Genomic DNA, 24306 nt, shown 5'->3' with positions numbered 1-24306 from the left:
TGCCAGTCCCAGTCCACAGGAAACAGCCAGCATTCTCAATCTGTGCTGATGCTGTTTCTGACCCAAAGAGGCTGGGGTGGAGTGGGGAGGCACTGTAGCCTGGGTAGAGAACCTCACTACAGATAAGGAAATGATTTCTCCTAGTCTTTAAAATAGAAATGAGCTCTCAAACCTCCATGGCCCACATAGAGACCACCACCCCTGGAGAGGAGGGGAGGTCGGGGAGCTGAGGGCTCTTGGCATCCACATCCCCTCCTCACCATCACACAATACCGGCATCAGCCTAAACATGCCCTCCTGCTTTTCTCTTACAAGAGGGAGGAGAAGCAGATCTAAGTGACTTACACTTTCTAGTGGCAGAATCTTCCTGGAGTAGTTAGAACCCAGCAGTGGCTGGACCCATCTACACCACTGATGAGCACCCGCCGTCTGTTGGGTTTCTAACACACACTCCTGGGTCATAGGGAGCTACTTGGCATTATTTTTTAGAAGGGGGTATTTGACTGTAGAGTATAATGTGTGTGTGTTTTATGATTTTTTAAATTGGTTTTTAGAGAGAGAGGAAAGGAAAGGGAGAAACATCGATGTGAGAGAGAAACATCGATTGGCTGCTTCCTGCTTGCCTCCTACCAGGGCACAACCTGGGCATGTACACCAGCAACCTTTTGGTGTACAGGACGATTCCCAACCAACCGAGCCACTCTAGCTGGGTTTTTGTTTTGTTTTGTTTTGTTTTTTGATTCACTGAAATATTTACTGAGCAGCTAGGAAGATACAAAGGTGTTTAAAACATGGTCAAAGAGTTGAAGCAAATGAACAAGTAGAAAGAAAAGTTCCCTAAATCACATCAGTCAAAAGAAAAGTGCTCTAGGAGATTATTGCTTCCAGCCTGGAAGGGGGGCATGGGTGGCTGGTAAATCAGGAAGGGGCACTGAGATTAAAATAGAAGACTTCAGTCTGGACTGTTGATGATACTCAGCATGGACTATATTTGTCTCTCCTTTTCCTCTTTGCCCATCTTTGGGCTTAATTTACTAGTAGTGCCAGGATTTTTCTATACTTGCTTGCATTTTTGCTTTAATGTCTTGTACCGAACTAAGTCCTTTTGGTGTTTTAGGAGGTTATTTTCCTGTTTTTTGAAGGATTCTTGACCATTTGGTCTTAATGTTGATGGTTTTGAGTCATTTCCATTCTTGTTTGATTTTTGTGCATTTTTGGCTAGAGTATTTCATACAGATTTCTTTACTGGAGCTTTTTCTTTAGCCTCATCTTCATTATCACCATTATCATCATCTTCTTCATCTTCATCAGCAACTTTTGCTTTTTCCTGTGGAAATTTGCTACCACTTCCAGGAGCAGAATGCTTTCCAGATATTTAGGGTGCCCCCCCAAAATGTATACACACAAACTTTGAATAATTATAAAGGCAGTGCTTATTAAAGTACATTTTATTTTCAAAATTGAGCTGTCAGCTGTTAAAGTGTGTACTCATATTGGGGACACCCTGTCCTGAGAAGTTTCACATCTCTTCTCTGTCCGTCTTCTGACTGTGCATCTTCCTCCACAGCTACTAAGTGCTGTCCACGAAGATGCACGGGCCCGGAATCACACTTCAACGGTAAGACCACAGGTGGCTATTTCAGAGCCACCAAGGGAAACCGTGGCTGTACAGACATTTTTCAGAGTTGCCAGTGCTACTTAATTGGACGGCCTTCATAATTCATTGCCTCTTCTTCAACAGTGTGCAATTCATCCTTTGCACCAGCCCCTAAACTGATCGTTCATAAAGAGAATCAGTGCTCATTTCCATCATTATCCACTTTAAAATGATCATCTTTGCCGGCCTTGAGTCCACAACCAAAAAGATAGTTCCGGGGCCTCAGAGGGCTCATGTCCATGTCCATCAAATCCTCCATGGGGTGGTGGCATGCACTTAGGTGGGCGAGAAGGCAGACGGAGATAAATGACTTCCATTCCCCAGAACAGACATGCAGGGTGGAATCATACCAGGAAAAATCTCTCCCTCGTTTTATTTCCCTTCAACCCTTGCCCAACTGCTTTCATTGGCAAAAATCATTGAGTAAATACTGTTAGTGTTTGTTATTTCTGTAACTATCAGGAGTGGAGGGCAAACCTGGTTCTTTGAAACATGGAGAAATAAGTGCCTTGTGACACACCCCCAAAAAAAAACCAAAAAGTGAATTGTGGGTGGTACTGTCAGAGGTAAGGACTGGCGAGTTATGCACCTACTGCCTCATTATTTTGGGCTCTTGGCCTGATACATTTGCAGACCCCAGGCTATTGCCTGGCATTGCTGATATAGAATCTGGTGGCTTTGGGAAGCTCTTGGGAAGGCACACACAGGATCTATTGCTCTATTCTTTCTCTGCAGTTTGCTAAATATTAAGCCTTTAACATTTTTCTCTTAAGTTTGATGTGTGTGTGTGTGTGTGTGTGTGTGTGTGTGTGTGTGTGTAAAATCTTCACATACTCCACATATAATCTCCAAATATAACCACTGACAGGCCAATGTGGACCTGCCAACACTCTCTCAACACCCCATTAAAAGCATAAATAAGGAATCTGAAGAATGATTAGTATTGGTATGAAAACTGAAGGCTGTACTGTTAATCCAAAGGAGCATGAATTGTCAGAGGATCTCAGCCAATATTTATAGAAGATACCTGCCCAGCTTTGGTTATCAGGAGACTACTACACACCACTATGTATTCAGAATCCCACAGATGAAGGTTTGGTACCAGGTGTCCCAGGAGGTTGGGCAGGGACAATAGCCTGGGACCTAAAATGACAGCATGTTCAAGCACACTGGCTCCCATGTATTCGATGGGCCTGAGGAGGTTTATAAAAGCACATATCTCCAGAACCCTGCCACATACAGTGGGACCCCAGAGCCTACCCTGCACACAGATCTTCTCTAATGTATCCAGAGTCATTTCTTTTTCATATATATATCTCTTTATTGACCTCAGAGAGAGGAAAGGAGAAGGAGAGAGAGAGATAGAAACATCAATGATGAGAGAATCATTGATTGGCTGCCTCCTGCACACCCCCGACTGGGAACTGAGCCCGCAACCCAGGCGTGTGCCCTGACCGGGAATTGAACCTTGATTGCCTGGATCCTAGGTCAACACTCAACCACTGAGCCACGCCTGGCCAGGCAAGGCCATTTCTGTAGAGAAAGATGGAGACACCAAAGGACTGGATTCTTGCCCTAGGTCTGTAGCAAATTTGGAATGTGACCTCAGGTTAATCCCTTACCCTTCTGGGTCTCCATTTATTTTGTTTAAAAATGAAACTAGGGAGATTAAAGATGGTGGTGGACTGAGTGGAAACTACACTGACACTCTCCCGGGACAAAGCTGGAATTACAACTAAAATATAGAAAACCATCCTGAATAATCAACTGCAACTGAAGACTAGCTGGAGAGCACTCTTATAACCAATGAGGAAAATGGAGACCACATAGAGACTGGTAGGAAGTGCAGAGGCATGAGAGGGCTGGCTGATTTCACACAGGCAGCAGTTGAAGGTCCGGAGGGATATCTCAGCTGTGGGAGGTTCCCACTGAGGACTCTGGGGCCTAAACCCCAGGCTGGGCTTCCCAACCAAGAGCACCAGAATTGAGAAGGGTGCCCACATAACACCTGGATGTGAAAAGTATCCTGGTTTCTGTCTGCCAGGGAGAGACAGCTGGAAATGCAGGCACCCTCTTAGCAAACACACAAAGTTTCGTGTGCAGCCACTCACTTTGGGCTCCTGCAGAGGGAGGGCAGTGTGGACTGGAGCTGTATGAGGAGAATCTAGGGTTGTGAGCTCTGGAGGTAGAGCTCAGAGGTCACCCCTCTGGATTCCTGTGCTGAGTCATTCTCCCATACAGCAGAGGATATCTTTCACAGGCAGACATTTACCTTCCAAGCAGCCTTTGCATGAGGGGGAAGCAATTGCCCCACCCTGCTGGAAAACCTTTCATCCTACCTACCCTACTCAGTGAAGTTTCTATAGCCTGAGGGTCATTAAGAGAATCAGATTAATCAGCTTCCGGGCAGAGGCAGACCTCAGAGTGCTTAGAGTCTTTGCCTGATCTGCTTCTGGATCTGGGCCTTGGAAAAGCAGACTTTGGTGTGCATCTTGGTCCTGTCCAAAAGCACCCAGCTCCAACAGAGGGAACCTCAGACCGTGGGTTGTTGATAGCTCAAGGGTACTCAAGGCCAGTCACAAAAAATGTCTGACATTGGCCTGTACCAGAGACCTTCCCAAAGGACTGAGAGTCCTAGCAGGCATACCTAATAAATAGAAACAAATCTAAATAGGCAGCCAAAATGGGGAGACAAAAAAACAAACCCCAAATGAAAAAACAAGAGAAGTCTCCAGAAAAAGAGCTAAATGTAATGGTGATAAGCAATTTATCAGATATACAGTTCAGAATATTGATTGTAAGGATGCTTAACGGCATGAAAAAAGATATGGAAACTATGAAAAATGACCACTCAGAAATGAAGAATGACATAGCAGAAATAAAGGATACATTTGAAAAAATAAACAGCAGATTAGAGGAAGCTGAGGATTGGGTCAGTGAATTAGAAGACAGGATAGAAAAAATCAGAGATCCAAAAAGAAAAAAACAATTAAAAAGGGCAGTCTAAGGGAGCTGTGGGACAACATAAAACGTAACAATATTTGTATTATAGGAGTGCCAGAGGAGGTTGAAAGTAAGCAGGGGTTAGAGAATCTGTTTGATGAAATAATGGCAGGAAACTTCCCTAACCTGGACAAGGAAAAAAGCACACAAGTTCTTGAGGCATAGAAGAGTCCTAAGCAAGAAGAATCCAAAGAGGCCCATGCCCAGACACATAATTAAAATGCCAAGACTCCAAGACAAAGAGAGAATCTTAAAGGAAGCTAGAGAAAAGCAATCTGTTACCTACGAAGGAGTCCCCATAAGGCTGTCGTCTGACTTCTCATCAGAAACTTTAGAAGCCAGAAGGGAATGGCAAGAAGTATTCAAAGTAATGCAAAACAAGGATCTGAAACCAAGACTACTCTATCCAGCAAGACTGTCAATAAAGCTGGATGGTGAAATAAAGAGCTTCCTAGACAAAAAAAGGCTAAAAGACTTTATCACTACAAAACCAGCATTACGAAAAATGTTAAAAGGGACTGCTATAATTAGAAGTAGAAATAAAGAAAATGAGAAACATAGATATAAAGAAACAAAATGGCAGTAGATAAGTATCCTTCAATAATAACCTTAAATGTAAATGGATTAAGTCAAAAGGCATAGGGTGGCTGAGTGGATAAGTAAACATGACCCAAATGTATGCTGCCTACAAGAGACCCACCTCAGAACAAAAGACACACACAGGATGACAGTGAAGGGATGGAAAAAAAATTTCCATGCAAATGGAAATGAAAAAGAAGCTGGTAACAATACTCATATTGGACAAAATAGACTTCAAAATGAAGACCATAATGAGAGACAAGAAAGGTCATTACGTAATACTAAAGGGATCGATCCAACAAGAGGATATGTTGTCTAACAACATATATGTTTATGAACCTTGATAAACATATATGCACCCAATATAGGCGCACCAAAATTTATAAAAAAAAATTTCTGGAGGACTTTAAAGGGGAGATCGACAGCAATACAGACATAGTAGGGGACTTTAATATCCCACTGACTTCTCTGGACAGGTCTTCCAGACAAAAAATCAACAAGGAAACAGTGACCCTAAATGACACATTAGATCTGATGGATTTAACTGACGTTTACAGAACATTCCACCCCAAAGCTGCAGAGTATATATTCTTCTCAAGTGCACACAGAACATTCTCAAAGATAGACCACATGTTAGGACACAAAACAAGCCTCCACAAGTTCAAGAAGTTTCAAATCATATCAAGCATCTTCTTGGCCCACAATGACATAAAATTAGAAATCAACTACAATAAAAACACTAAACATTCAAACAGATGGAGGCTAAATAGCATGTTTTTAAACAATGAATGGGTTCCCAAAGAGATCAAGAAAGAAATAAAAAACTTCCTGGAAACAAATGAAAATGAACTCACAGCAACCCCAAATCTGTGGGACACAATGAAAGCTGTCCTGAGAGGGAAGTTCATAGCACTACAGGCCTACCTCAAAAAACAAGAAAAACTTCTAATAGACTCTCTAACCCTACAACTTAAAGACTTAGGAAGAGAACAACAAGAAAAGCCCAGAGTAAGTAGAAGGAAGGAAATAATAAAGATCAGAGCAGAAATAAATGACATAGACTAAAAACAAAAACAAAAGATCAGTGAAACCAAGAGCTGGTTCTTTGAAAAGATAAACAAGATTGATGAACCTTTAGCCAGACTCATTAAGAAACAAAGAGAGAGGACCCAAAAAAAATAAAATCAGAAACGAAAGAGGTGAAGTAACAACTGACCCAACAGAAATACAAAGGATTGTAAGAAAATACTATGAACAACTACATGCTACCAAGCTGAACAACCTGGATGAAATGGACAAATTCCTAGAAAAATACAACCTGCCAAAACTCAATCAGGAAGCGTCAGAAAACCTGAATAGGCCAATAACTGCTGATGAAGTTAAAGCAGTAATAAAATAAAAAAACTCCCAGCACACAAAAGCCCTGGGCCGGACAGCTTTACAGGGGAGTTTTACCAAACATTCAAAGAAGATCTAATACTTATCCTCCTCAAACTGTTCCAGAAAGTCCAAGGGGAAGGAAAACTTCCAAGCCCTTTTTACGAGGCCAGCATTAGCCTAATTCCAAAACCAGATAAAGACACTACAAAGAAAGAGGATTACAGGCCAGTATCCCTGAGGAACATAGATGCTAAAATCCTCAACAAAATACTAAAAAACCAGATCCAGCAATGCATTACAAAGATCATACACTATGACCAAGTGGGATTTATTCCAGGGATGCAAGGCTGGTATAATATTCGCAAATCAATAAACGTGATACATCACATAAACAAAATGAAGAACAAAAATCATATGATCATATCAGTAGATGCAGAAAAAGCATTTGAAAATTCCAGCACCCATTTTTTATAAAAAACTCTCAGAAAAGTGGGAATAGAGGGAACAAACCTCAACATAATAAAGGCCATATATGACAAACCTACAGCCAACATCATACTCAATGGTCAGAAACTAAAACCATTTCCCTTAAAAACAGGAACAAGACAAGGATGTCTGCTTTCACCACTCTTATTCAACATAGTAATGGAAGTCCTTGCTACAGCCATCAGACCGGAAGAAAATATAAAAGGCATCCAAATTGGAAATAAGGAAGTAAAACTGTCATCATTTGCAGATGACATGATATTGTACATAGAAAATCCTAAATACTCCACCAGAAAACTACTAGATTTAATAAATGAATTCAGCAAGGTAGCAGGATACAAAATTAGTACGCAGAAATCAGTGGCATTTTTGTACACCAATAATGTACCCTCAGAAAAAGAAACTAAAAAAATAATCCCATTTACCATTGCAACAAAAAAAATTAAGATACTTAGGAATAAACTTAACCAAGGAGGTAAAAGACCTGTACTAGGAAAACTACAGGACGTTGCAAAAAGAGAGAGAGGGAGATATAAACAGGTGGAAGAATATACTGTATTCATGGATCGGAAGAATCAACATCATTAAAATGCCCATGCTACCCAAAGCAATCTATAAATTCAGTGCAATCCCTATTAAAATACCAATGGCATATTTCATAGACCTAGAACAAACACTTCTAAAATTTATATGGAACCAAAAAAGACCCCAAATAGCCACCGCAGTCTTGAGAAGGAAGAACAAAGTTGGAGGGATCACAATACCAGCCACCAAGTTATACTACAAAGCTGCTATAATCAAAACAGCCTGGTACTGGCATAAGAACAGGCATATAGATCAGTGGACCAGAACAGAGAACCCAGAAATGGACCCAAGCTATTACGCTCAATATTTGACGAAGGAGGCAAGAATATACAATGGAGTAAAGACAGTCTCTTCGATGAATGTTGGGAAAATTGGACAGGTGTACATGCAAAAAAAGAAACTAGATCACCAACTTACACCATACACAAAAGTAAACTCAAAATGGATAAAAGACTTAAGTGTTAGACATGAAACCATAAAAATCCTAGAGGAAAACATAGGCAGCAAAATCTCAGACATCTCTCTTAGCAATATGTTAGCCGACACATCTCCTAGGGCAAGAGAAAGAAAGGAGAAAATAAACAAATGGGACTACATCAAAATAAAAAGCTTCTGCACAGCAAAAGAAACCATCAACAAAACAAAAAGGGAGCCCGCTGTATGGGAGAACATATTTGCCAATGACACATCTGATAAAGGGTTAATATCCAAAATATATGAGGAACTCATACAACTTAACAAAAGGAAGACTAACAATCCGATTAAAAAATGGGCAAAGGACCTAAATAGACACTTCTCCAAAGAGAACGTACAGATGGCCAAGAGACATATGAGAAAATGCTCAACATCACTAATCATCAGAGAGATGCAAATTAAAACCACAATGAGATGTCACCTCACACCTGTCAGAATGGCTACCATCAAATCAACAAAGGACAGTGCTGGCGAGGGTGTGGAGAAAAGGGAACCCTAGTTCACTGCTGGTGGGAATGCAGACTGGTACAGCCACTATGGAAGAGAGTATGGAGTTTCCTCAAAAAATTAAATATGGAACTACCATTTGACCCACTGATCCCACTTCTAGGAATATATCCTAAGAATCCCAAAACACCAATCAGAAAGAACTTAAGCACCCCTATGTTCATAGCGCAATTTACAATAGCTAAGATCTGGAAACAGCCCAAGTGCCCATCAGTAGATGAGTGGATAAACAAGCTGTGGGACATTTACACCATGGAATACTATGCAGCTGTAAAAAAGAAAGATCTCTTACCTTTGGGACAACATGGATGGAACTGGAGAGTATTATGCTAAGCGAAATAAGCCAGTCAGAGAAAGACAAGTACCACATGATCTCACTCATATGTGGAATATAATGAACAAAATAAACTGATGAACAACATAGATCCAGAGACATAGAATCATGGAACAGACTGAGGGATCTCAGAGGGAAGATGGGGGTGGGGGAGTGGGTAGGAAGAGATTAATCAAAGAACTCATATGTTTATATGCCTATCCTATGGACAGAGACATTGGTATGGGGAAGGCCTGGGGGGTGGAGTGGGAGCAGGGTGGAGGGGATCAATAGAGGAAAAAAGGGGACGTCTGATACTTTCAACAATAAAGATAAATTAAAAATAATTCAGTTAAAAATGAAAATAACCCTGGCCACTGTGGATTAGTGGTTAGAGCATTGGCCCACGCCCCAAAGGGTCGCAGGTTTGATTCCCAGTCAAAGGCGCGCACCTTGGTTGCAGTTTCAATCCCTGGCCCTAGTTGGGGCATGTGCCAGAGGCAACTAATCTATGTCTCTTTCTCACATCAATATTTTTCTCTCTCTCTCTCTCTCCCCCTCCATCCTTCCCTTCTACTCTCTCTAAAAAGCAATGAAAAAAATATTCACAAGTGAAGATTAACAACAACAAAAAGAAAGAAAATAATTTTGCTACTTATCTGCCTCGGGGTTGCTGGGGTACTCCAGTGAGAGGAGGGTGGGAAGGGAGCATTCATATAATGGTACCTCACTTGGGCCTCTACAGAGGTGAGCATCATTAATCCCATTATTCAGGTCAGGAATCAGGCACTGAGAGGTAAGAAATTTGCTGAGGTCCCAGATCTTATAGGTGAAGGAGCCCAGATTTGAATCCAGGCAAGGCTGGCTCCAGAGCTTTCCATTCCTTCAAGGTGCTCCTCAGAGATTTTAGAAATCAGGCAGAGGCTTAGTCGTGAAACTGAGGCATGTGGACCAGAAGCATCACCTGGGAGCTCATTAGAAGTGCAGATTCTCAGGCCCTGGCCCAGGCTGCCTGCATCAGAATCTGCATTTGAAAGAGTTCTCCAGGTGATTCCTGTGCACCTTAATGTTTGGAAGCGCTGTTGTCAAAGAGATTTGAGATTGGACGAGAGAGAATACATCTGAGAATGAAGTTAGGGTAAACATGCATCGTTCAACAGAAATGTAAGGTCCTCGCAGGGATGAGCAAAGAAGAAATCTTTCCTGGGAAACCTGTCTGCTGTTTCAGCCCTTTCTGAGTGCCCATTCCAACCCTATCTGAGAAGTCCCAACCCTCTAGGAATGGGCTTTAAGATATAAACAAGTGTGTGTGTTTTTAAAATTCTAAGATAACAGGATTACTTTTATTTTTCAAGATGAAAGAATGAGCCCTAGCTGGTTTGGCTCAGTGGTTACAGCATTGGACTGCAGGCTGAAGGGTCCTAGGTTCGATTCTGGCCATGGGTACGTACCTCAGTTGCAGGCTCGATCCCCGGCCCCACTCGGGGCCCGTGCAGCAGGCAACCAATCGATGTGTCTCTCTCACATCACTGTTTCTCTCTCTCTTCCCTCCCCTTCCACTCTCTCTGAAAAGCAATGGAAAAAATATTCTCTGTTGAGGATTAAATAAATAAATAAAATGAAAGAAGGAAAAGTCAGAAAGAAAGTTTTAACCAAGAAAAGTGTCATCACTTCATTTATGTCAGGAGTGATTCCTTCAAGGCAGGTGGCCTTCACCAGGGAGGATGGCCAGGTAACAAGGGGGAAGTTCAGCTTCCAGAATATCTTTTCTATGAGAGTTGGTCGTCTGGTTAAAATCCTAAGACCCATCAGAGTGATGGCTGTTCCCCTGATCCTCAAGCTGTATGTATCGGAGAGCGGGGCTGCTACACCATGCTCCCTAGGAATGCAATCAGCAGGAAATACCCTGACCCAGGGCTCCGAAGTGACTTTTGCAAACCAGGGTTTTGAGGAGTATGGAAAATCATCTTGGCAGCACCCCAAACTGCTAGTCCTGGGGAGCATCTGTCTGATATTATAAAGAGATTCTCAATCCGGGGCCAGAATGTCCAGTAGGATCTGCTTCGAGGAAGAGTGCTTGATGCCATGCTTCTCTCTCCTTGCCTTTCTCAGACTAACTCTGCTGAGGCTACACGACATCCCTGAGTGAGCTGGGATTTCGTACCAGTAATTTTTAACACGTGTTCTCATGTTGAAATTCGTGATTTGCGTGCGCTGTGTTATTTAACCCTCACAAGTCACTTTTCTGAGACCAAATCTGTCTGTGAAGTATACATTCTTGAATGAATCAATACACCACAGCATCCCAAGCCTTCATTTGTGTTCATGGCCCCAGAAAGAGCCAATCAGGAATATCACACAGACCTGATCCCAGCCTTTGAGGACTCGTACGGTAAGGCAGAGTTAGTGACACATAAATTAATGTACTGGCTGCAGATGTCCATCCAGATGTGGATACACATCTGCTAAATCAGACTGCACATACTAATTGACGTACCTAGGACCCTAAGTTCTTGTCATTGTCACTTGGGGTTCTTCTGCCACCCTCCGCCTTGGTCTTCTTGTACTAGCTTCACTTCAGACTTAGCCAAATTAGAATTGGTTAAACCAATTCTTTCATAGTCTTTCCCTCCCCATTTTCTTTTTTCTTAATTTTTTGAAAGTCTGGAAGAAGGGGATTTGGGTCAGGATGATACCATCATTCTATCAACTCTAACTTCATTCTATTAACAATTTTTTGAGTCACGTAGGTAGAAGCTTTGATTTTGAAAAATCATGCGCTTTAAAGTTTTGACTCCCAACAGTAATTTCAGATCAGCTGTAAACAGTTCTTGAGAGTGAATATGAAAGAGAAACCGCCTAACCAGCCTTCCCTGAGGGCCTGGAATCCTGACTCCCTTCACAGCCCCTGATCTCACAGAGAGACAATTTGAAGGGTGTGCTGGGGGTTGGTAGTGGGGTGAAAGAGAAAGCAATCGGTTCCAAACCAGACTGGAAAACATCCCTGTGTTTTTCTCCTTCCTCCCTCCCCGCACTGACTGATGCCTTCTGTCACCTGGAGATGAGCTGGGAAGGCTGGTTATTGACAGCTGGGCAATTTGCACAATAAAGTTTAACAGTTTACATCCCCTTGTACGACTTTGTCGATGTTTTCAATGGATCACCTCTGGTGCCCATACTGACTCTCTCCTTCCTCTCTCTCCCTTCCAGCGTGCAAACGCAAAGAGCAAGAACCAAACAAAGACAGGAATAATTCCCAGAAGAAATCGCGCCTGGTGTTCACTGACCTGCAACGCCGAACGCTCTTTGCCATCTTCAAGGAGAACAAGCGCCCATCGAAAGAGATGCAGATCACCATTTCTCAGCAGCTGGGCCTGGAGCTCACGACCGTCAGCAACTTCTTCATGAACGCCCGGCGCCGCAGCCTGGAGAAGTGGCAGGACGACCTGAGCACAGGGGGCTCCTCGTCCACCTCCAGCACCTGTACCAAAGCATGATGGAAGGACTCTCAGTTGGGCACAAGTCACCTCCAAATGAGGACAGCAGATACCAAAAGAAAACACAAAGGGAAAAAGACACCGGATTCTTAGCTGGGGCCCTTCACTGGTGATTTGAAAGCACAATTCTCTTGAAAAGAAACTTCTAGCTGTAATCATAGGCCAGGTGTTGTTTTTTTGTTTTGTTTTTAATGGCTGAGTCCAAGTGCAAGCTGAAAATGAATCTCTTTGAACCGGACATTGTCCTCTGAGCATCTCAGAAACCCAAATGGGGCCCTCCTGGAGCAAGTTCATTCAGTGTGGTGTCAATCAAGCTCAGGACTGCTTAAACATCAACAGTCCCACTTCGGGTTCTATCAACCTCCTGCAGTCAGAGTTCCCACGAGTAACAGTGGGAATTCGGCCTGAGTTTGGGCTCCCAAGATGCTATTTTAAGAGAAGATTCTAGCAACCAGAATGACCTCATTTGCTTTCCAAGTGCTTAGCTTCATCACATTACAGTACACCAAAGTTCATAGCCATAACATAGAAAACGTCAGAATAATTACTGAGCACAAGTTTTAAATATGGAAGTTTAAAAAAACCCAAGGACCTGTTTTTCCAACTCAGGCATCTTTTCATTGAATGGTTTTGAAAGCTTTAAGTTGGTCCAGTTTACAATTTTCTTTCCTTTACCTCCTGGAAATTTCACACGGTCTTGGATCCATCAAAACAACAAATCAGTTCACTTGAGCTCCAAGTATCAAGCACAACGAAGACAAACAGAGAAGTAAAGAAGGTTTTGGACTCGCCACATCTGGACTTTCAAGACGCCGGTTGTGAAATCATTAGGGAATCATTGGGAACACGGCTTCAAGCACATTTTGCAGTTTGCTACAAATTCTTTTTGTACATAATGCAGACGCACACTCAGGAGGCCAGTTTAACCTTTACTGTACATGGAGCAAACGCAGCATTTTAAAAGATCTAGATTTTTATTAGATCATTAATATATCCTCCTTGGTTATTAGTCACCTGGTCACTCCTATTGTGCATTCTGACCACCACATAACTCATTGTCACTCTTTCAGATTTGGGTTGTTCTCTCGTCCATCCCATTGGTAGGGACATTTTCAGTGTTTTCTAGCAAGGAAATTAATAATTCAAGTCACCATACATGTTACTCATCTAGTCCTAAACCTCTTCCATTGTTGAGTCATCCTAGCAAAACAGCTGAATAAAACTGGAGAAAACACAGCACACCAAAGAAGCAGAATTCTGCAAACCAAAGACATTTATTACTTGCCATTTTCTAGCCTAAAAATACTGTGATTACTTTTAGAAATCAGAAAACCTCTGCAACTCCGAGTGGCATTCAGCTCTTGCATTTGGCTCACTGTCAGGCTGAGCGGACAGGCTACGCCAAGGACATTAGCCAAGCCACCCAGGGAGTGGCCGTCACCTTCCAACAGCAAGCAGGAGAGCGCCCACAGAACTCTGGGAGATTGCGAAGGTCACGATGTGCATATTTACCAGTGAATGGCCCCAGGTGGGCACCGTGGGGGTGTTCAAAGCAAGCCAAACGCTGCAATGATTCTTTACAGACACTTGAGACTGACTTTTTTATGAATTACTTAATCGAAACCAAAGAAACTTTTTCTGCACCTACTTCTGCAACAAACAAAACTGTCCCATTAAGATGAATAAATACGTAAATGAATGAAAATCACCACCAACAAGAAGGAAGCACGCCAAAAAAAAAACACACCAAAAAAACACAACACAAAATACAGCGAGACACACTGTGTTCAAACAGACCTCTTGGGACATTTTTTGGAAGCAGATTTTAAAGAAAGGGTTGAGACAAGAACGGAAATAAGAAAAAAGCCTCCGTGGCTGCTGCTTCATTTGACAACTCACGCGGTAATCTTAAAGTTGAAGATTGTCTTTAATTTGTGCCTATGCAGTTTTTCAAAAGAACACGGAACAGAGCAACAGAAACCTCAACAGCTACAATACCAAAGATGAGGATTTCTCACACCTTTTGTTTCAGTTCATTAGCTCCTCTTGCCTGGCTAACATACTAATAGCGCCATTGATCTGTGTAAAGGTAATCAATTTTGTTTCTGAGCAATGAAAGGAGAGGGTCATTTATTTGATTTTATTGTTTCCCTTTAATTTTGTTTTATAGCTTCCTGCCCCAACATGGAATCTCTCTAAAGGTTCCATGGACTCTTAAGTTTAAGATGTTGGGATAGTGAACGATTCTCTCCTCTCTTCTCCACAGAGCATGGGGAATACTATTGTCACTTGAATGTTCTTTGCTTATCTCTTAGACTTAAGCTTCCTTCTATGTTCAGTCTCTTCATCAGGGGAGGGAAGGGGAGTGAGGGTCAGGATTAGGGGTCTTGGGGACACATCCTCGCCCGAGCCACAGAACCAAAGAGTTTATAGAGGAATTGACAGCCTCGTCTTCATATGATTGCTACATCCTAACAGGGCTTCATTTGGGGGTGGGGGGAAACATGTAAAAATAATTGCCAGTTTCTACTTTTCTATTAGCTTTTTAAAATCAGCTGTAGAGTTGCATTTCTAAAGAAAGATATATATATAATATATGAACACATATATAGATTCAACTTGACATTGGTGATAACCCCAAAATTATTGCTGTCCAAATTCATGTCTTGTTTTTGTCAAGTGCTTCATTGATTAAGTATTCAGTTCAGAACTTTGCTCATTTCTCATGCCATCCCAGAGTTCATTTGCCACTGTGGATGACTTGGAGTATTAAGATTTCTGTGAAAATTCCTGGGAAAGGTTGAAAGTCTATTTCAAGCATTTCAGCATTTAAGCTGTTGATAAATGGATTCATGGTGAAAATGAGTTTTGTTTGTATTTGGAGTCATCTCTAATCTATGCCTCAACCATGATCAAGGTGATGAGGTCCATCTACCGGACCCGCCCCAGAACTGGGCCAGGGCCAGTGGGGTGCTCATCTTCTATAGCTACTGGGAAGGCTCAGTGGTCCATTCCCATCAGTTATGGAGATGAAGCCAGTCCAGAAATCTGTTCTACAGGAGCTTCCCTGTCCCAGGTGTTCCAGATCCTCCTCAGTGAGCAGGTCCACCAAAGGGACTTCTCGTAGGGGAAGCAACTCCTGTTGCAATGGGTTAATCAGGTTTCCTCAGGGTGGTAATTACCAAATTGCATGGACAAGCTGTGTGCAACCACAGCTGGCACTGGGGTAAGGCAGAGTGTGGTGCAGAGTTGGGGGAGGGGGGCCTCAGTCCTGGAGAGAAAGTACAAAGCAGGGCTTGGGGAGGATCGCAGACTCCTGCCCCTGGGAGCCCCACTGCCCCTTGTGCCACGTCTCACTCCCACCATGTGGGTCTCCCTTCGCAATGGCAGCAGCCGTGGGGCTGTGACTCGCCAGGATTTCCGGCATTCATCGTACCTGGGGCTGTTCCTTGCCTTTTCCCTGTGTCTCTTTGTCTCTTGCTCATACTCCACGTCTCCTTTGTCAAATGACCAAAAAAAAAAGCATATTTCAGCAGGGGAACGCTTCATGTTGGTTGATAAAAATGAATTTCAACTTGCATATTTCCAAATGAATCCTTGTGACTTGTGACCAATGGAAATGGTGGCTCTTATCAAGAGTAGATTGAGGAACCAAGCCTGCTTGGTTTGACTAGTGGTTCTTTGGTACTCTAATCTCAGCATTTCAGCTGCTAGCATCCTTTGAAGATGTTAAACCAAAAGAGGCTGCCTTTGTGCCCCGAGATTTTGATACTGACCAAACAAGGTGTAGTCACATACACCCTGTGTTCCTGGTGACCTAAGGAAGGTGTCATAATGTAAAAAAGCAAGGACTCCCTCCAAAGACTTTTGGTAAATGTCTCACCAGATAATGTCATACCAGAGAGAAATGCTTGCTTTAAAAAAAAAAAAGTATTTACATACATACATAAATACATGTGTATGTCTATATATTTATGCATCAAAATTTTAAACCCTACAGAATTTCAATTTGTTAAAAATCTGAAAGGCAAAAAATCCCTACAAATTGAAAGGTAATAGAATTTAACCCCTGAATTTCCTCAAGCATTTTTAAATCTTAATTTTAAATTAATAATTTCAGAAAAAAATAATAAGTTGGTCTTGTTATAGTTTAGGATCCATTTCCTCAATCCGAAAAAATTCCAGGCATGCCTCAGCCATCAGCAATGAAAGGGGGACAGTGTGAAGGGACAGTCCTGAACCAAAATTGACAGTCTCCAGGCACCAGAAGTCCAAAGGCTATTGAGTGGAAAAATACTTTTCTTTATTCCTTTAGGTAAATAGGCTTTCTTTACTTTTGTTTTCAATGTGATTTTGGTACTGGGGATAGAATTATTTCATTCCAGGAAATTTTTATTAAGAGCCAATATTTTCTTTAAAGGAAAACAGCAACAATAATAAAAACTCGACGCCAATATTAAAAGCTTTTCCAAAATGTAAAATAGCATGTAGGTTGTACCACTTAATGGCACAGGCAAAAATGAGTAAGGAAGGACTCAACCTGACTCTTTCTCTGAAGAGATTAGAGCATTGGCTCCATAGCACCTCTATTCCTGTAGGTTCTCAGCAATTATGGGTTTAGGAAATTCAAACTAATTTTCACTTATAGCTAAAGTAAAATAAAAATTAGGATGGCAAAACCTGATACAAACACGTGTGTATATATGTGCATGTTTGTAAGTCAAACAATGTATTTCACAGCCAAATATAAATACCTTTTATATGACCAACCATTTTACCTTATCTATGCTGGGCACCCACCTATTAATGCCAATAAATTAAAGTTGAACAGATTTTTTAAAATCACTGCCACCTGGATGGGGGGGCACTTCCCCCCTTTTGAAAGTGTTGGTAGAATTACACAAGTGTCTGTGTGATTATCATTACCCTTGTGTCATGACAATACACCCTCACAGTGGGCTTTGATTTCCAGGGAGTTGTATGGCAGGAGTTTTTTTAAATAGAAAAAGAATAAGCTGGGTTCCAGTGTTGTTGAATAATGGACTCTGTTAAAAAGTAGAGAGAAAGAGATGATACGTGTGATCCAGGTTGACCCCAAGACCCAGACACAAGCACTGGGAAGAAAATTGTCATGATTCCTAACAAATCAGAGCTGATTTTTTGTTGTTGTTGCTGCTGATGTTGTGTGATTCAGGCTTGTCAGCCTAACCAGGAGGAGTGAATAGGAAATGGCAGATGGAGAAGGGAGAGAGCTGGTGCCTGTAACTTTCTGATATTTACCTGCAAGACTGGATAGCTTAATAATTTTGTACCCAAGTCACCTCTAAAACAGCAGGAGATTCTAGTTATCAAAAGGTCTACAAAATCCTAACTCAAGGAAGAAGGGGCACTTGAATTTGTAAAAATCTTACAAGTTAATGACATTGGCTTTAAGTATGGATGTCCCAATGCCTGTTTTCTACCCATGACTTTTTCCAAGGGCATGAGAAAGGGAGGGTTTGTTTCTGTTTTTTTAGGAAGTCTCAGAATGCGTTCTAAAATACAAAAATAATTATTAAAGTCATGCAAAGCTTCACATGGGTAAACACAAAGCTTCTAATGGAGGCTGATGGGCGATTGTGTCAATCCCACGGGGACTGGAAGTGCTCACGGTTCGCAGATACAAAAATGACCTGACGGTCTGAGGCAAGTTAACACTTAGAGCCCAAGCGTTCCCGACAGGTTCTTCGGTTTGGTTGACTGGAATTAGCCAGCTAATACCTTTTTAATAGAGGTTATGTGTATAGGAAAAAAACACATGGCCACAAGTTCGGTCATCTCATGGCAGCCTCCCACTCTGCTCCACCTTAGCAGCAGGCGTGTCAGATCGCATAAGCCTTGGTAGGTAAGTCTGCCTCTAGCTCACCGGTCTGTCAGCTCGGATGTGTGCCCAATTAGGTCCATCCCCCGACACGTGTTCTCACGATGTCCTTCCAGCAGCACATATTGCTCTGCGTGTCTAGGCTGTGCAGACACGTGCACACAGACATCTCATCTCCATACACGTCTACTGTTATCTGTTACAATAAATAAACTTTAAATGATCCTTTAACATGTATGTGGTACTTCTACAATGAACACTGTTTTCGTTATTTATTGTAACATGGAAAACTAAAATGCAGGAAGAAAAGTTATCCCGACATCTTCCTGGCGTACACTTGGAATTACTTTCATTTGGGCACATCCAAGACCAACTCAACTTTCAAGAAACCTTGGCTATTATTTAATCATCTGTGTAAAAATGATTCATATGCTTGATTACTTCGGTTGAATAGCTTTATTCTGGATCTCTCATAACTAAAGCTAAATCCAAAGACCTGAAAAGGGACAAAAAGAAAAAAGAAAGAAAGAAAAAAAACAAAGAAAAAAAGGGAAAAATAGCAAAAGCAAGCGCAAACCGACAGGGGAGAGGCGGGCCCTGCTTTCCAGGGTTGAGACGAGGTGACGTGGTGTCATGGGGCAGCGCCGGCTCGAGGGGGAAGTGAAGTGGTGATTTTTTTTCATGCTTGTCACATCTAAATGGTCTTTATGAACTTGAGTTTTAGAGGTTATAATTTCCTCCTTTCCTTCAGACTATTGAGAGAGGTTAATAAATTTTGTGCCCCCCAAAACGAAGACAGTCGAAAGAAACATTTTTTTCCTTGTTTTTTTGAGTTATAACCCAACAAGCAGAGTAGCGTTAATGGAATTAATTTATTTAAATTAGTTTCTAGCACAGAACTGTATAGGATTTTGGTAATTATTTAATCATCCTTCCTTAGTTTGATTTTACTCCTCCTGCTTATTTATCAAAATCTAGACCAATGGTGCGTCGGTGATGCAAAAATCACGTTTGGAATTAATTCTCTTGAAGGTTTGTTTGCTTTATAAAGCAGTGAAATTCTGTTACAGGCAGGGAGAAAATACAGGTTACAAAAAGAGAGAGAGAGAGAGAAATTGTGGTATGTTTCCTTCTTGAATTAACTTTGAAAATAGTTTAAATAGCAGTTATTAAATTATTTAATTTAAGTTCACAGCCCCACCTGGTACCAGGCGAACTTCACTTTTGGATTATTGGGGCCCGCAGAGCCTTCATAGCGTAACTTATTTATTTAACTTATTCAGCATCTGTGACAGGTGCACTGTATAGTTTATATTTTTTATTTAAAACAACAGAGAGCACTATAGTTTGTTTGCGGTCAGAACAACAGAGCAAAGTTTGTGGACAAGCAATGACTATTCAACTTGAACCTATGTGTTCAGAAAACCTAAGCCGAGACCCCGTTTCACCAGCCTGGATTTCGGGGCTTCTATACAGAAACTGGAAAAACACATTTAAAAAAAAAAAAAATCATAACAGCAAAAAGAGAGAAACCCTTACACTAGCTGCTTCCAAGAATGAACTCTGTGTGTGTAAAACAACAAAACAAAAAAGGGAAAAAAAAGCAGAAAAAAGAAAAAAAAAAAAGGAAAAACTTTCTATTTCTAGTGAGAACCAAAGAAGGCTACCTCACTGACTTTTTCCATTTGTAATTTTAATCGTGTTGAGACACCAAAGATACCAAAGATTTCTTTCTCTGTGCGGTCTGCATTTTGCTTGTGCTCTTTTATAATTTTAACTACTCTCTCTGACATATGGTATGTACAGCCACAGCTCAGATACCCCAAAGAAAGAATTATCTGTGCGGCGGCGGCTGCTAATCTGGAAAGGGATGTTTTCTGTGTTTCTCTCGTTCCTTCACTGTGTCTGCCACATGTTCAGGACGGGCGTTCAGATGCTGCTGTAATTGGATTCCTTCCATTCCAATTCCAAATGGGTGAAGAAGTCTGGTTGGAAGTAGCCTTCAGTCCTAGCCATGACCTTGTCCCTGCTGTGGAGCTATCACAGTAAAGATTTCCAATTACTGGACCATAGAAACTCTAACCTCTCAACAGTAGAGCTAGAAGGGCCCTTAGAAATTATGTAGTCACAACACCCCCCCCCCAGGCCTGGAGGAATGAAATAGTTATCCTAGTTGAACTGCTATGTAGAGGCAAAGGCCTCCTGCCCCGAGCGTAGTGCTCCCTCTGCAGGAGACAGGCAACACTTTGGCAAAGAGCAAGGTGGCAATCCTTCAGCAGTGACTAGGGCCTGGGCTTATCACTTAGCATTTTCAGTGGGTAAAAAATAGTCCCAGGCATTTCAGTGTTTGTCTAGTAAGAACCCCAGCAGGAAGTAACTCACATGTGGTCAGGTGCTGTAAAAGTGGCCAGCCTTGAAATATCAGGGCCCGCAGAGAGGTTTTTGCCTTGACGTACATTGATCCAGTGTGATCACTGTTGAGGCTCCCATTACCAAGCGTGCTATACACTTTCATTCAGTGAGAGGAGAAAGGCTGTTTGTGGTCTATTGAGTTTAATTATTATGGATATTTTAGGTCAGTATCAGAGAAAGGGAATTTGGTCACCGTTTGCACACGTAACATTTAAAGCTTTTCCCTTTTTCTTATGAATTGTAGGTGTGTGTTTATATTTCATTTCTAGGCCAACACTTTGTTTGTGAGAGAACATTAAGACATCAAGGATTATTTATTGTAAATGAAAGATGACCCCAAAATTTCAGAGGAATAGATAAGCCAGTTTAAGAAATGATTACTTAAAGTTGCTTCTCTCTTCTCTTCCTACTGATGGAATTAATTACTCTCCTTTGGATTGCATTACATGATTCAGTCACTATTAAGATCCATTCATTAGAGTGACTTACATGTTGGCCAACGAATCGTTCTCAGCTTCTGACAAAATGGGTTTTAGACATGTGCAAAGATCCACCTTTCATCTGTATAGCTCTGCAGTGAGCACTAGTATTTTGCATTTCACATGATGTGGTTATCTTTGAGCTTTAAAGGGACCATTTAGACAAAAGCCAAGAAGGAAAAAGACCAATTAGTACATGGCTCAACAAGGTAGAGCTAGGGGAGGAATTTCGAAGACAGATGGCCACCTTTAGGAGACCCCCTTACCCCCTTTCTGTAGTTTCCAAGCACATACTGACATGTGAAAGTTCCCTCCTATCCGGACAGGCTGAAAGCTCCACCTTCCCCCGTCCACGGCAGACCTGTGAGGCCTTCCTTCCAAACAGCGCATTGCATTCATTTGCCTCCCCAGTGCCGACTGGCAATAGAAGTCTCAGGACACCGGGGAGGCACAGCGAAGATGTGAGCACTGAGCAGCACAGTGCTCCCCAATAAGCAAACACCACCTCCCCCGCCTTCCTACCACCAGGCCCCTGCAAGAGGGACCCTAGAGAGAGCAATGGCAGCCTGAACGCAGAAAACATCCCCACCTGGCAGACGCCTCCTCGGCAACCTCCCCTCAGCCTCATGCTTCACTTGCAAAGTGTGACATAACCACGGGACGAGTGCCTTGCTTGAACCAAAGCAACGATCTAGCCAGTCTGGACCTCTCTGTGCTTTTTTAAATCCTTCCTGTGAATACCTCAGCTTCAACTGGGCCTCCATACAGTAAATTGGTGGGCTTATTGTACTGTGGTGCTTTGCGACGCAACCCTGCAAAGAACAAGATTTGTACTAATACCAAAGGTCCTCTCTGTCCTTCCTTCCGCTCCCTGTCCCCCCTTTTCTAGCTCTTCACGGTTCCAAAGCTTTAATATGAACCTGGGCATGTTGGCAATGCAGACCGCGCGGTTCCTTACCGAATTTTCTCAGATATACCTCATAGATGATAGTGTTTAGAGTAATGTTATTATAGCGTATGTAATAAATTATTCACTGTTTCTTTTGGTAACTGTGATTTAAAAAAAGAAAAAAGAAAAAAAAGCTTTCTATGTTTTAGGTTGTGCTTTTGTAATAGATGGAAAGGTGCGCTTAAAAAAAAAAAAAAAATGTATGTTCTTTTCTTTTTCCCCTTTGGATTTTATTTATTCTGGTTTGGGGAAAGTTGCAGAATGAGCCCAAAGTTTACAGTTTCATATTTTGCTGAAGAAACAATCTGTGTTCATTTGCTCTGTTGGGAAAAAAAGTTATTATTTTCTACATTTGTGCTACTTGGTCTGAACAATTAATTGTTCTGTGTTAACAGTGTAGTATTATAATTAGCAACTGCCAATCAGTGCTATAATTTTATGCATGAAGCTAAAAAATTAGCAGTGTGATGCATTGTGGTCTTAATAGCAACATTTCATTTTGAACTAGATCTTCCCCTTTGGTTCAATGGACTTTATTTATGCATGGGCGCCAATCGTTTGTTAGCAGTTGTGGAACAGTTGTGTATACATTAAACTGTGAAAATGTACACAGTTCAGCCTCAGGCGGTGGTAATATTGGTTTTAATGGGAAATGTCTCACCTCGGAAATACCTTTACATCTGTTGGGGTGTCAAAATGAGTCTGATTGAACTGGTTTCACATGTTATGAGAACCGTCATTCCCAGTTTGAGTTGGCCAGCCTGCCGTCCACAGCTGGGATCCTTGTAGTCCCGCTGTCTCGCCCTGTGTGCGAGGGGTATGGAAACAAGCATTGGAAAACAACTCATCCCTGCGTTTTCACTCTCCACAAAAAGGCATCGCTTTGGCTTTATGTTCATGACCTCAGACCTAACGGGCCACGTGCGTGGAGATGTGAACCCATCCAGCTCGCACCTCTCCTGGACCTCTGCTTGGGAGTGGCCACTTTGTGCTCGGTTTCTTCTAGTATTTTGTTGTCAGGTCAGTTTCCAGTAGAAACTCAAATGGCATCAATCTCAATAATTGTTCTAAGACTTTTTTTTTGTCCATTCTCCTGGGCAACTCCACCAACGATTCCAGTGATTCGGGCAAAAATAGATGGCCATGCCCTACATCACCTGTGTGTGGCCATATTGTGATTTTCTTCCCTAGAGTCAGAGATGACTCTCACTCTTTCCTGCCCGACAGTGTGACATCTACTCTAAAGGGGAGGTGGAAGAAGTTTTGAACCCCAGTTTTGGAAAACCATCTCGGTTTAAATTCCCCAGTTATCTGAGGCCTCTAGAACTTAAAAAAGTATTTTTCAGTTGCATTGGATTGGGCAAACTTATCCTTTCTTATATTTTGGTTCTGAGACCCACAAGTTTCATACCCATTTCCCAAACCAAAATACTTGACATAAAGCCAAACCAACTGCCAAGCACACTTTGCATAGGAGCATGCAGCCCAGTGGTAGGAAAGCAGCAGTCTGCTATGCAAAACACTGAAAACCACCAACAGTAGAGCACTCATGTTTCCTGTCAATGAGACAACACTGGGAGTTCACTTTCATTAATAACACAAAGAAACTTTTTTTTAACCTTATAGATTGTGATAATGAAATCTTTGTAATAGTCTGTTTTGCTTTTCCCCTTATTAAGCTGCCAAAGATGGGAATGGATACAAGAATTTAAAGTTGGCTTTTGTAAGACAGTTAATGATTGTAATAGTGTTTAATCTTCCAGAAAGCTTTATGTGTCCTTCCGCAATAAACCGAATCGATTATTTGTTTCAGTGAAGTTCTCCTCACACTCACAAACCCACAAATGATTCCTCTTGATGCAGGTATTGTAGTATCTACAAGGTTCAAATGCATTTTCCATCCAAAATAAACAGATGAATGCCTGAGACATGAAGGAGCCCAGCCCTTTTTATTACAAGCAACGCACGGGTCTGATCTGCTAGGATTTGCCAAGAAGTGTTGTCTTATGAAACTCGAGGTATATTTTGTTATGCCATCTTATGTCCTTCTTTTCTTAAACTTTGTGGAAAGTGATATGTTGAATCAAGTGTAAGCTGAGTTTTCCAGACAACTGAAGTAGCTTCA

General features: G+C 41.8%; 1 protein-coding gene and 1 pseudogene across 2 annotated transcripts in view; one reads left to right on the top strand and one right to left on the bottom strand.

Moving 5' to 3' along the window:
- The window catches only part of ONECUT2 (one cut homeobox 2), a 57456-nt gene extending 35171 nt beyond the window's left edge, over positions 1-22285 (top strand). Inside the window, exon 2 of the mRNA XM_081148477.1 lies at positions 12195-22285. Coding sequence (XP_081004603.1) covers positions 12195-12481 — 287 coding nt within the window. The 3' untranslated portion in view covers positions 12482-22285. The remainder of the gene's footprint in view (positions 1-12194) is intronic.
- On the bottom strand, positions 1035-1929 carry LOC308562774 (nucleophosmin pseudogene; annotated as a pseudogene). Its single transcript has 2 exons — positions 1504-1929; positions 1035-1370 (listed from the first exon to the last, which is right to left on the bottom strand). The product of its transcript is annotated as a nucleophosmin pseudogene (transcript).
- Positions 22286-24306: the final 2021 nt, after the last annotated feature.

This window comes from Miniopterus schreibersii (assembly GCF_964146895.1).
Source record: "Miniopterus schreibersii genome assembly, chromosome: 10".
NCBI lineage: Eukaryota > Metazoa > Chordata > Mammalia > Chiroptera > Miniopteridae > Miniopterus > Miniopterus schreibersii.
The sequence above is the reverse complement of the archived record's forward strand: the minus strand, read 5'-3'. Positions and strand labels throughout refer to the sequence as shown.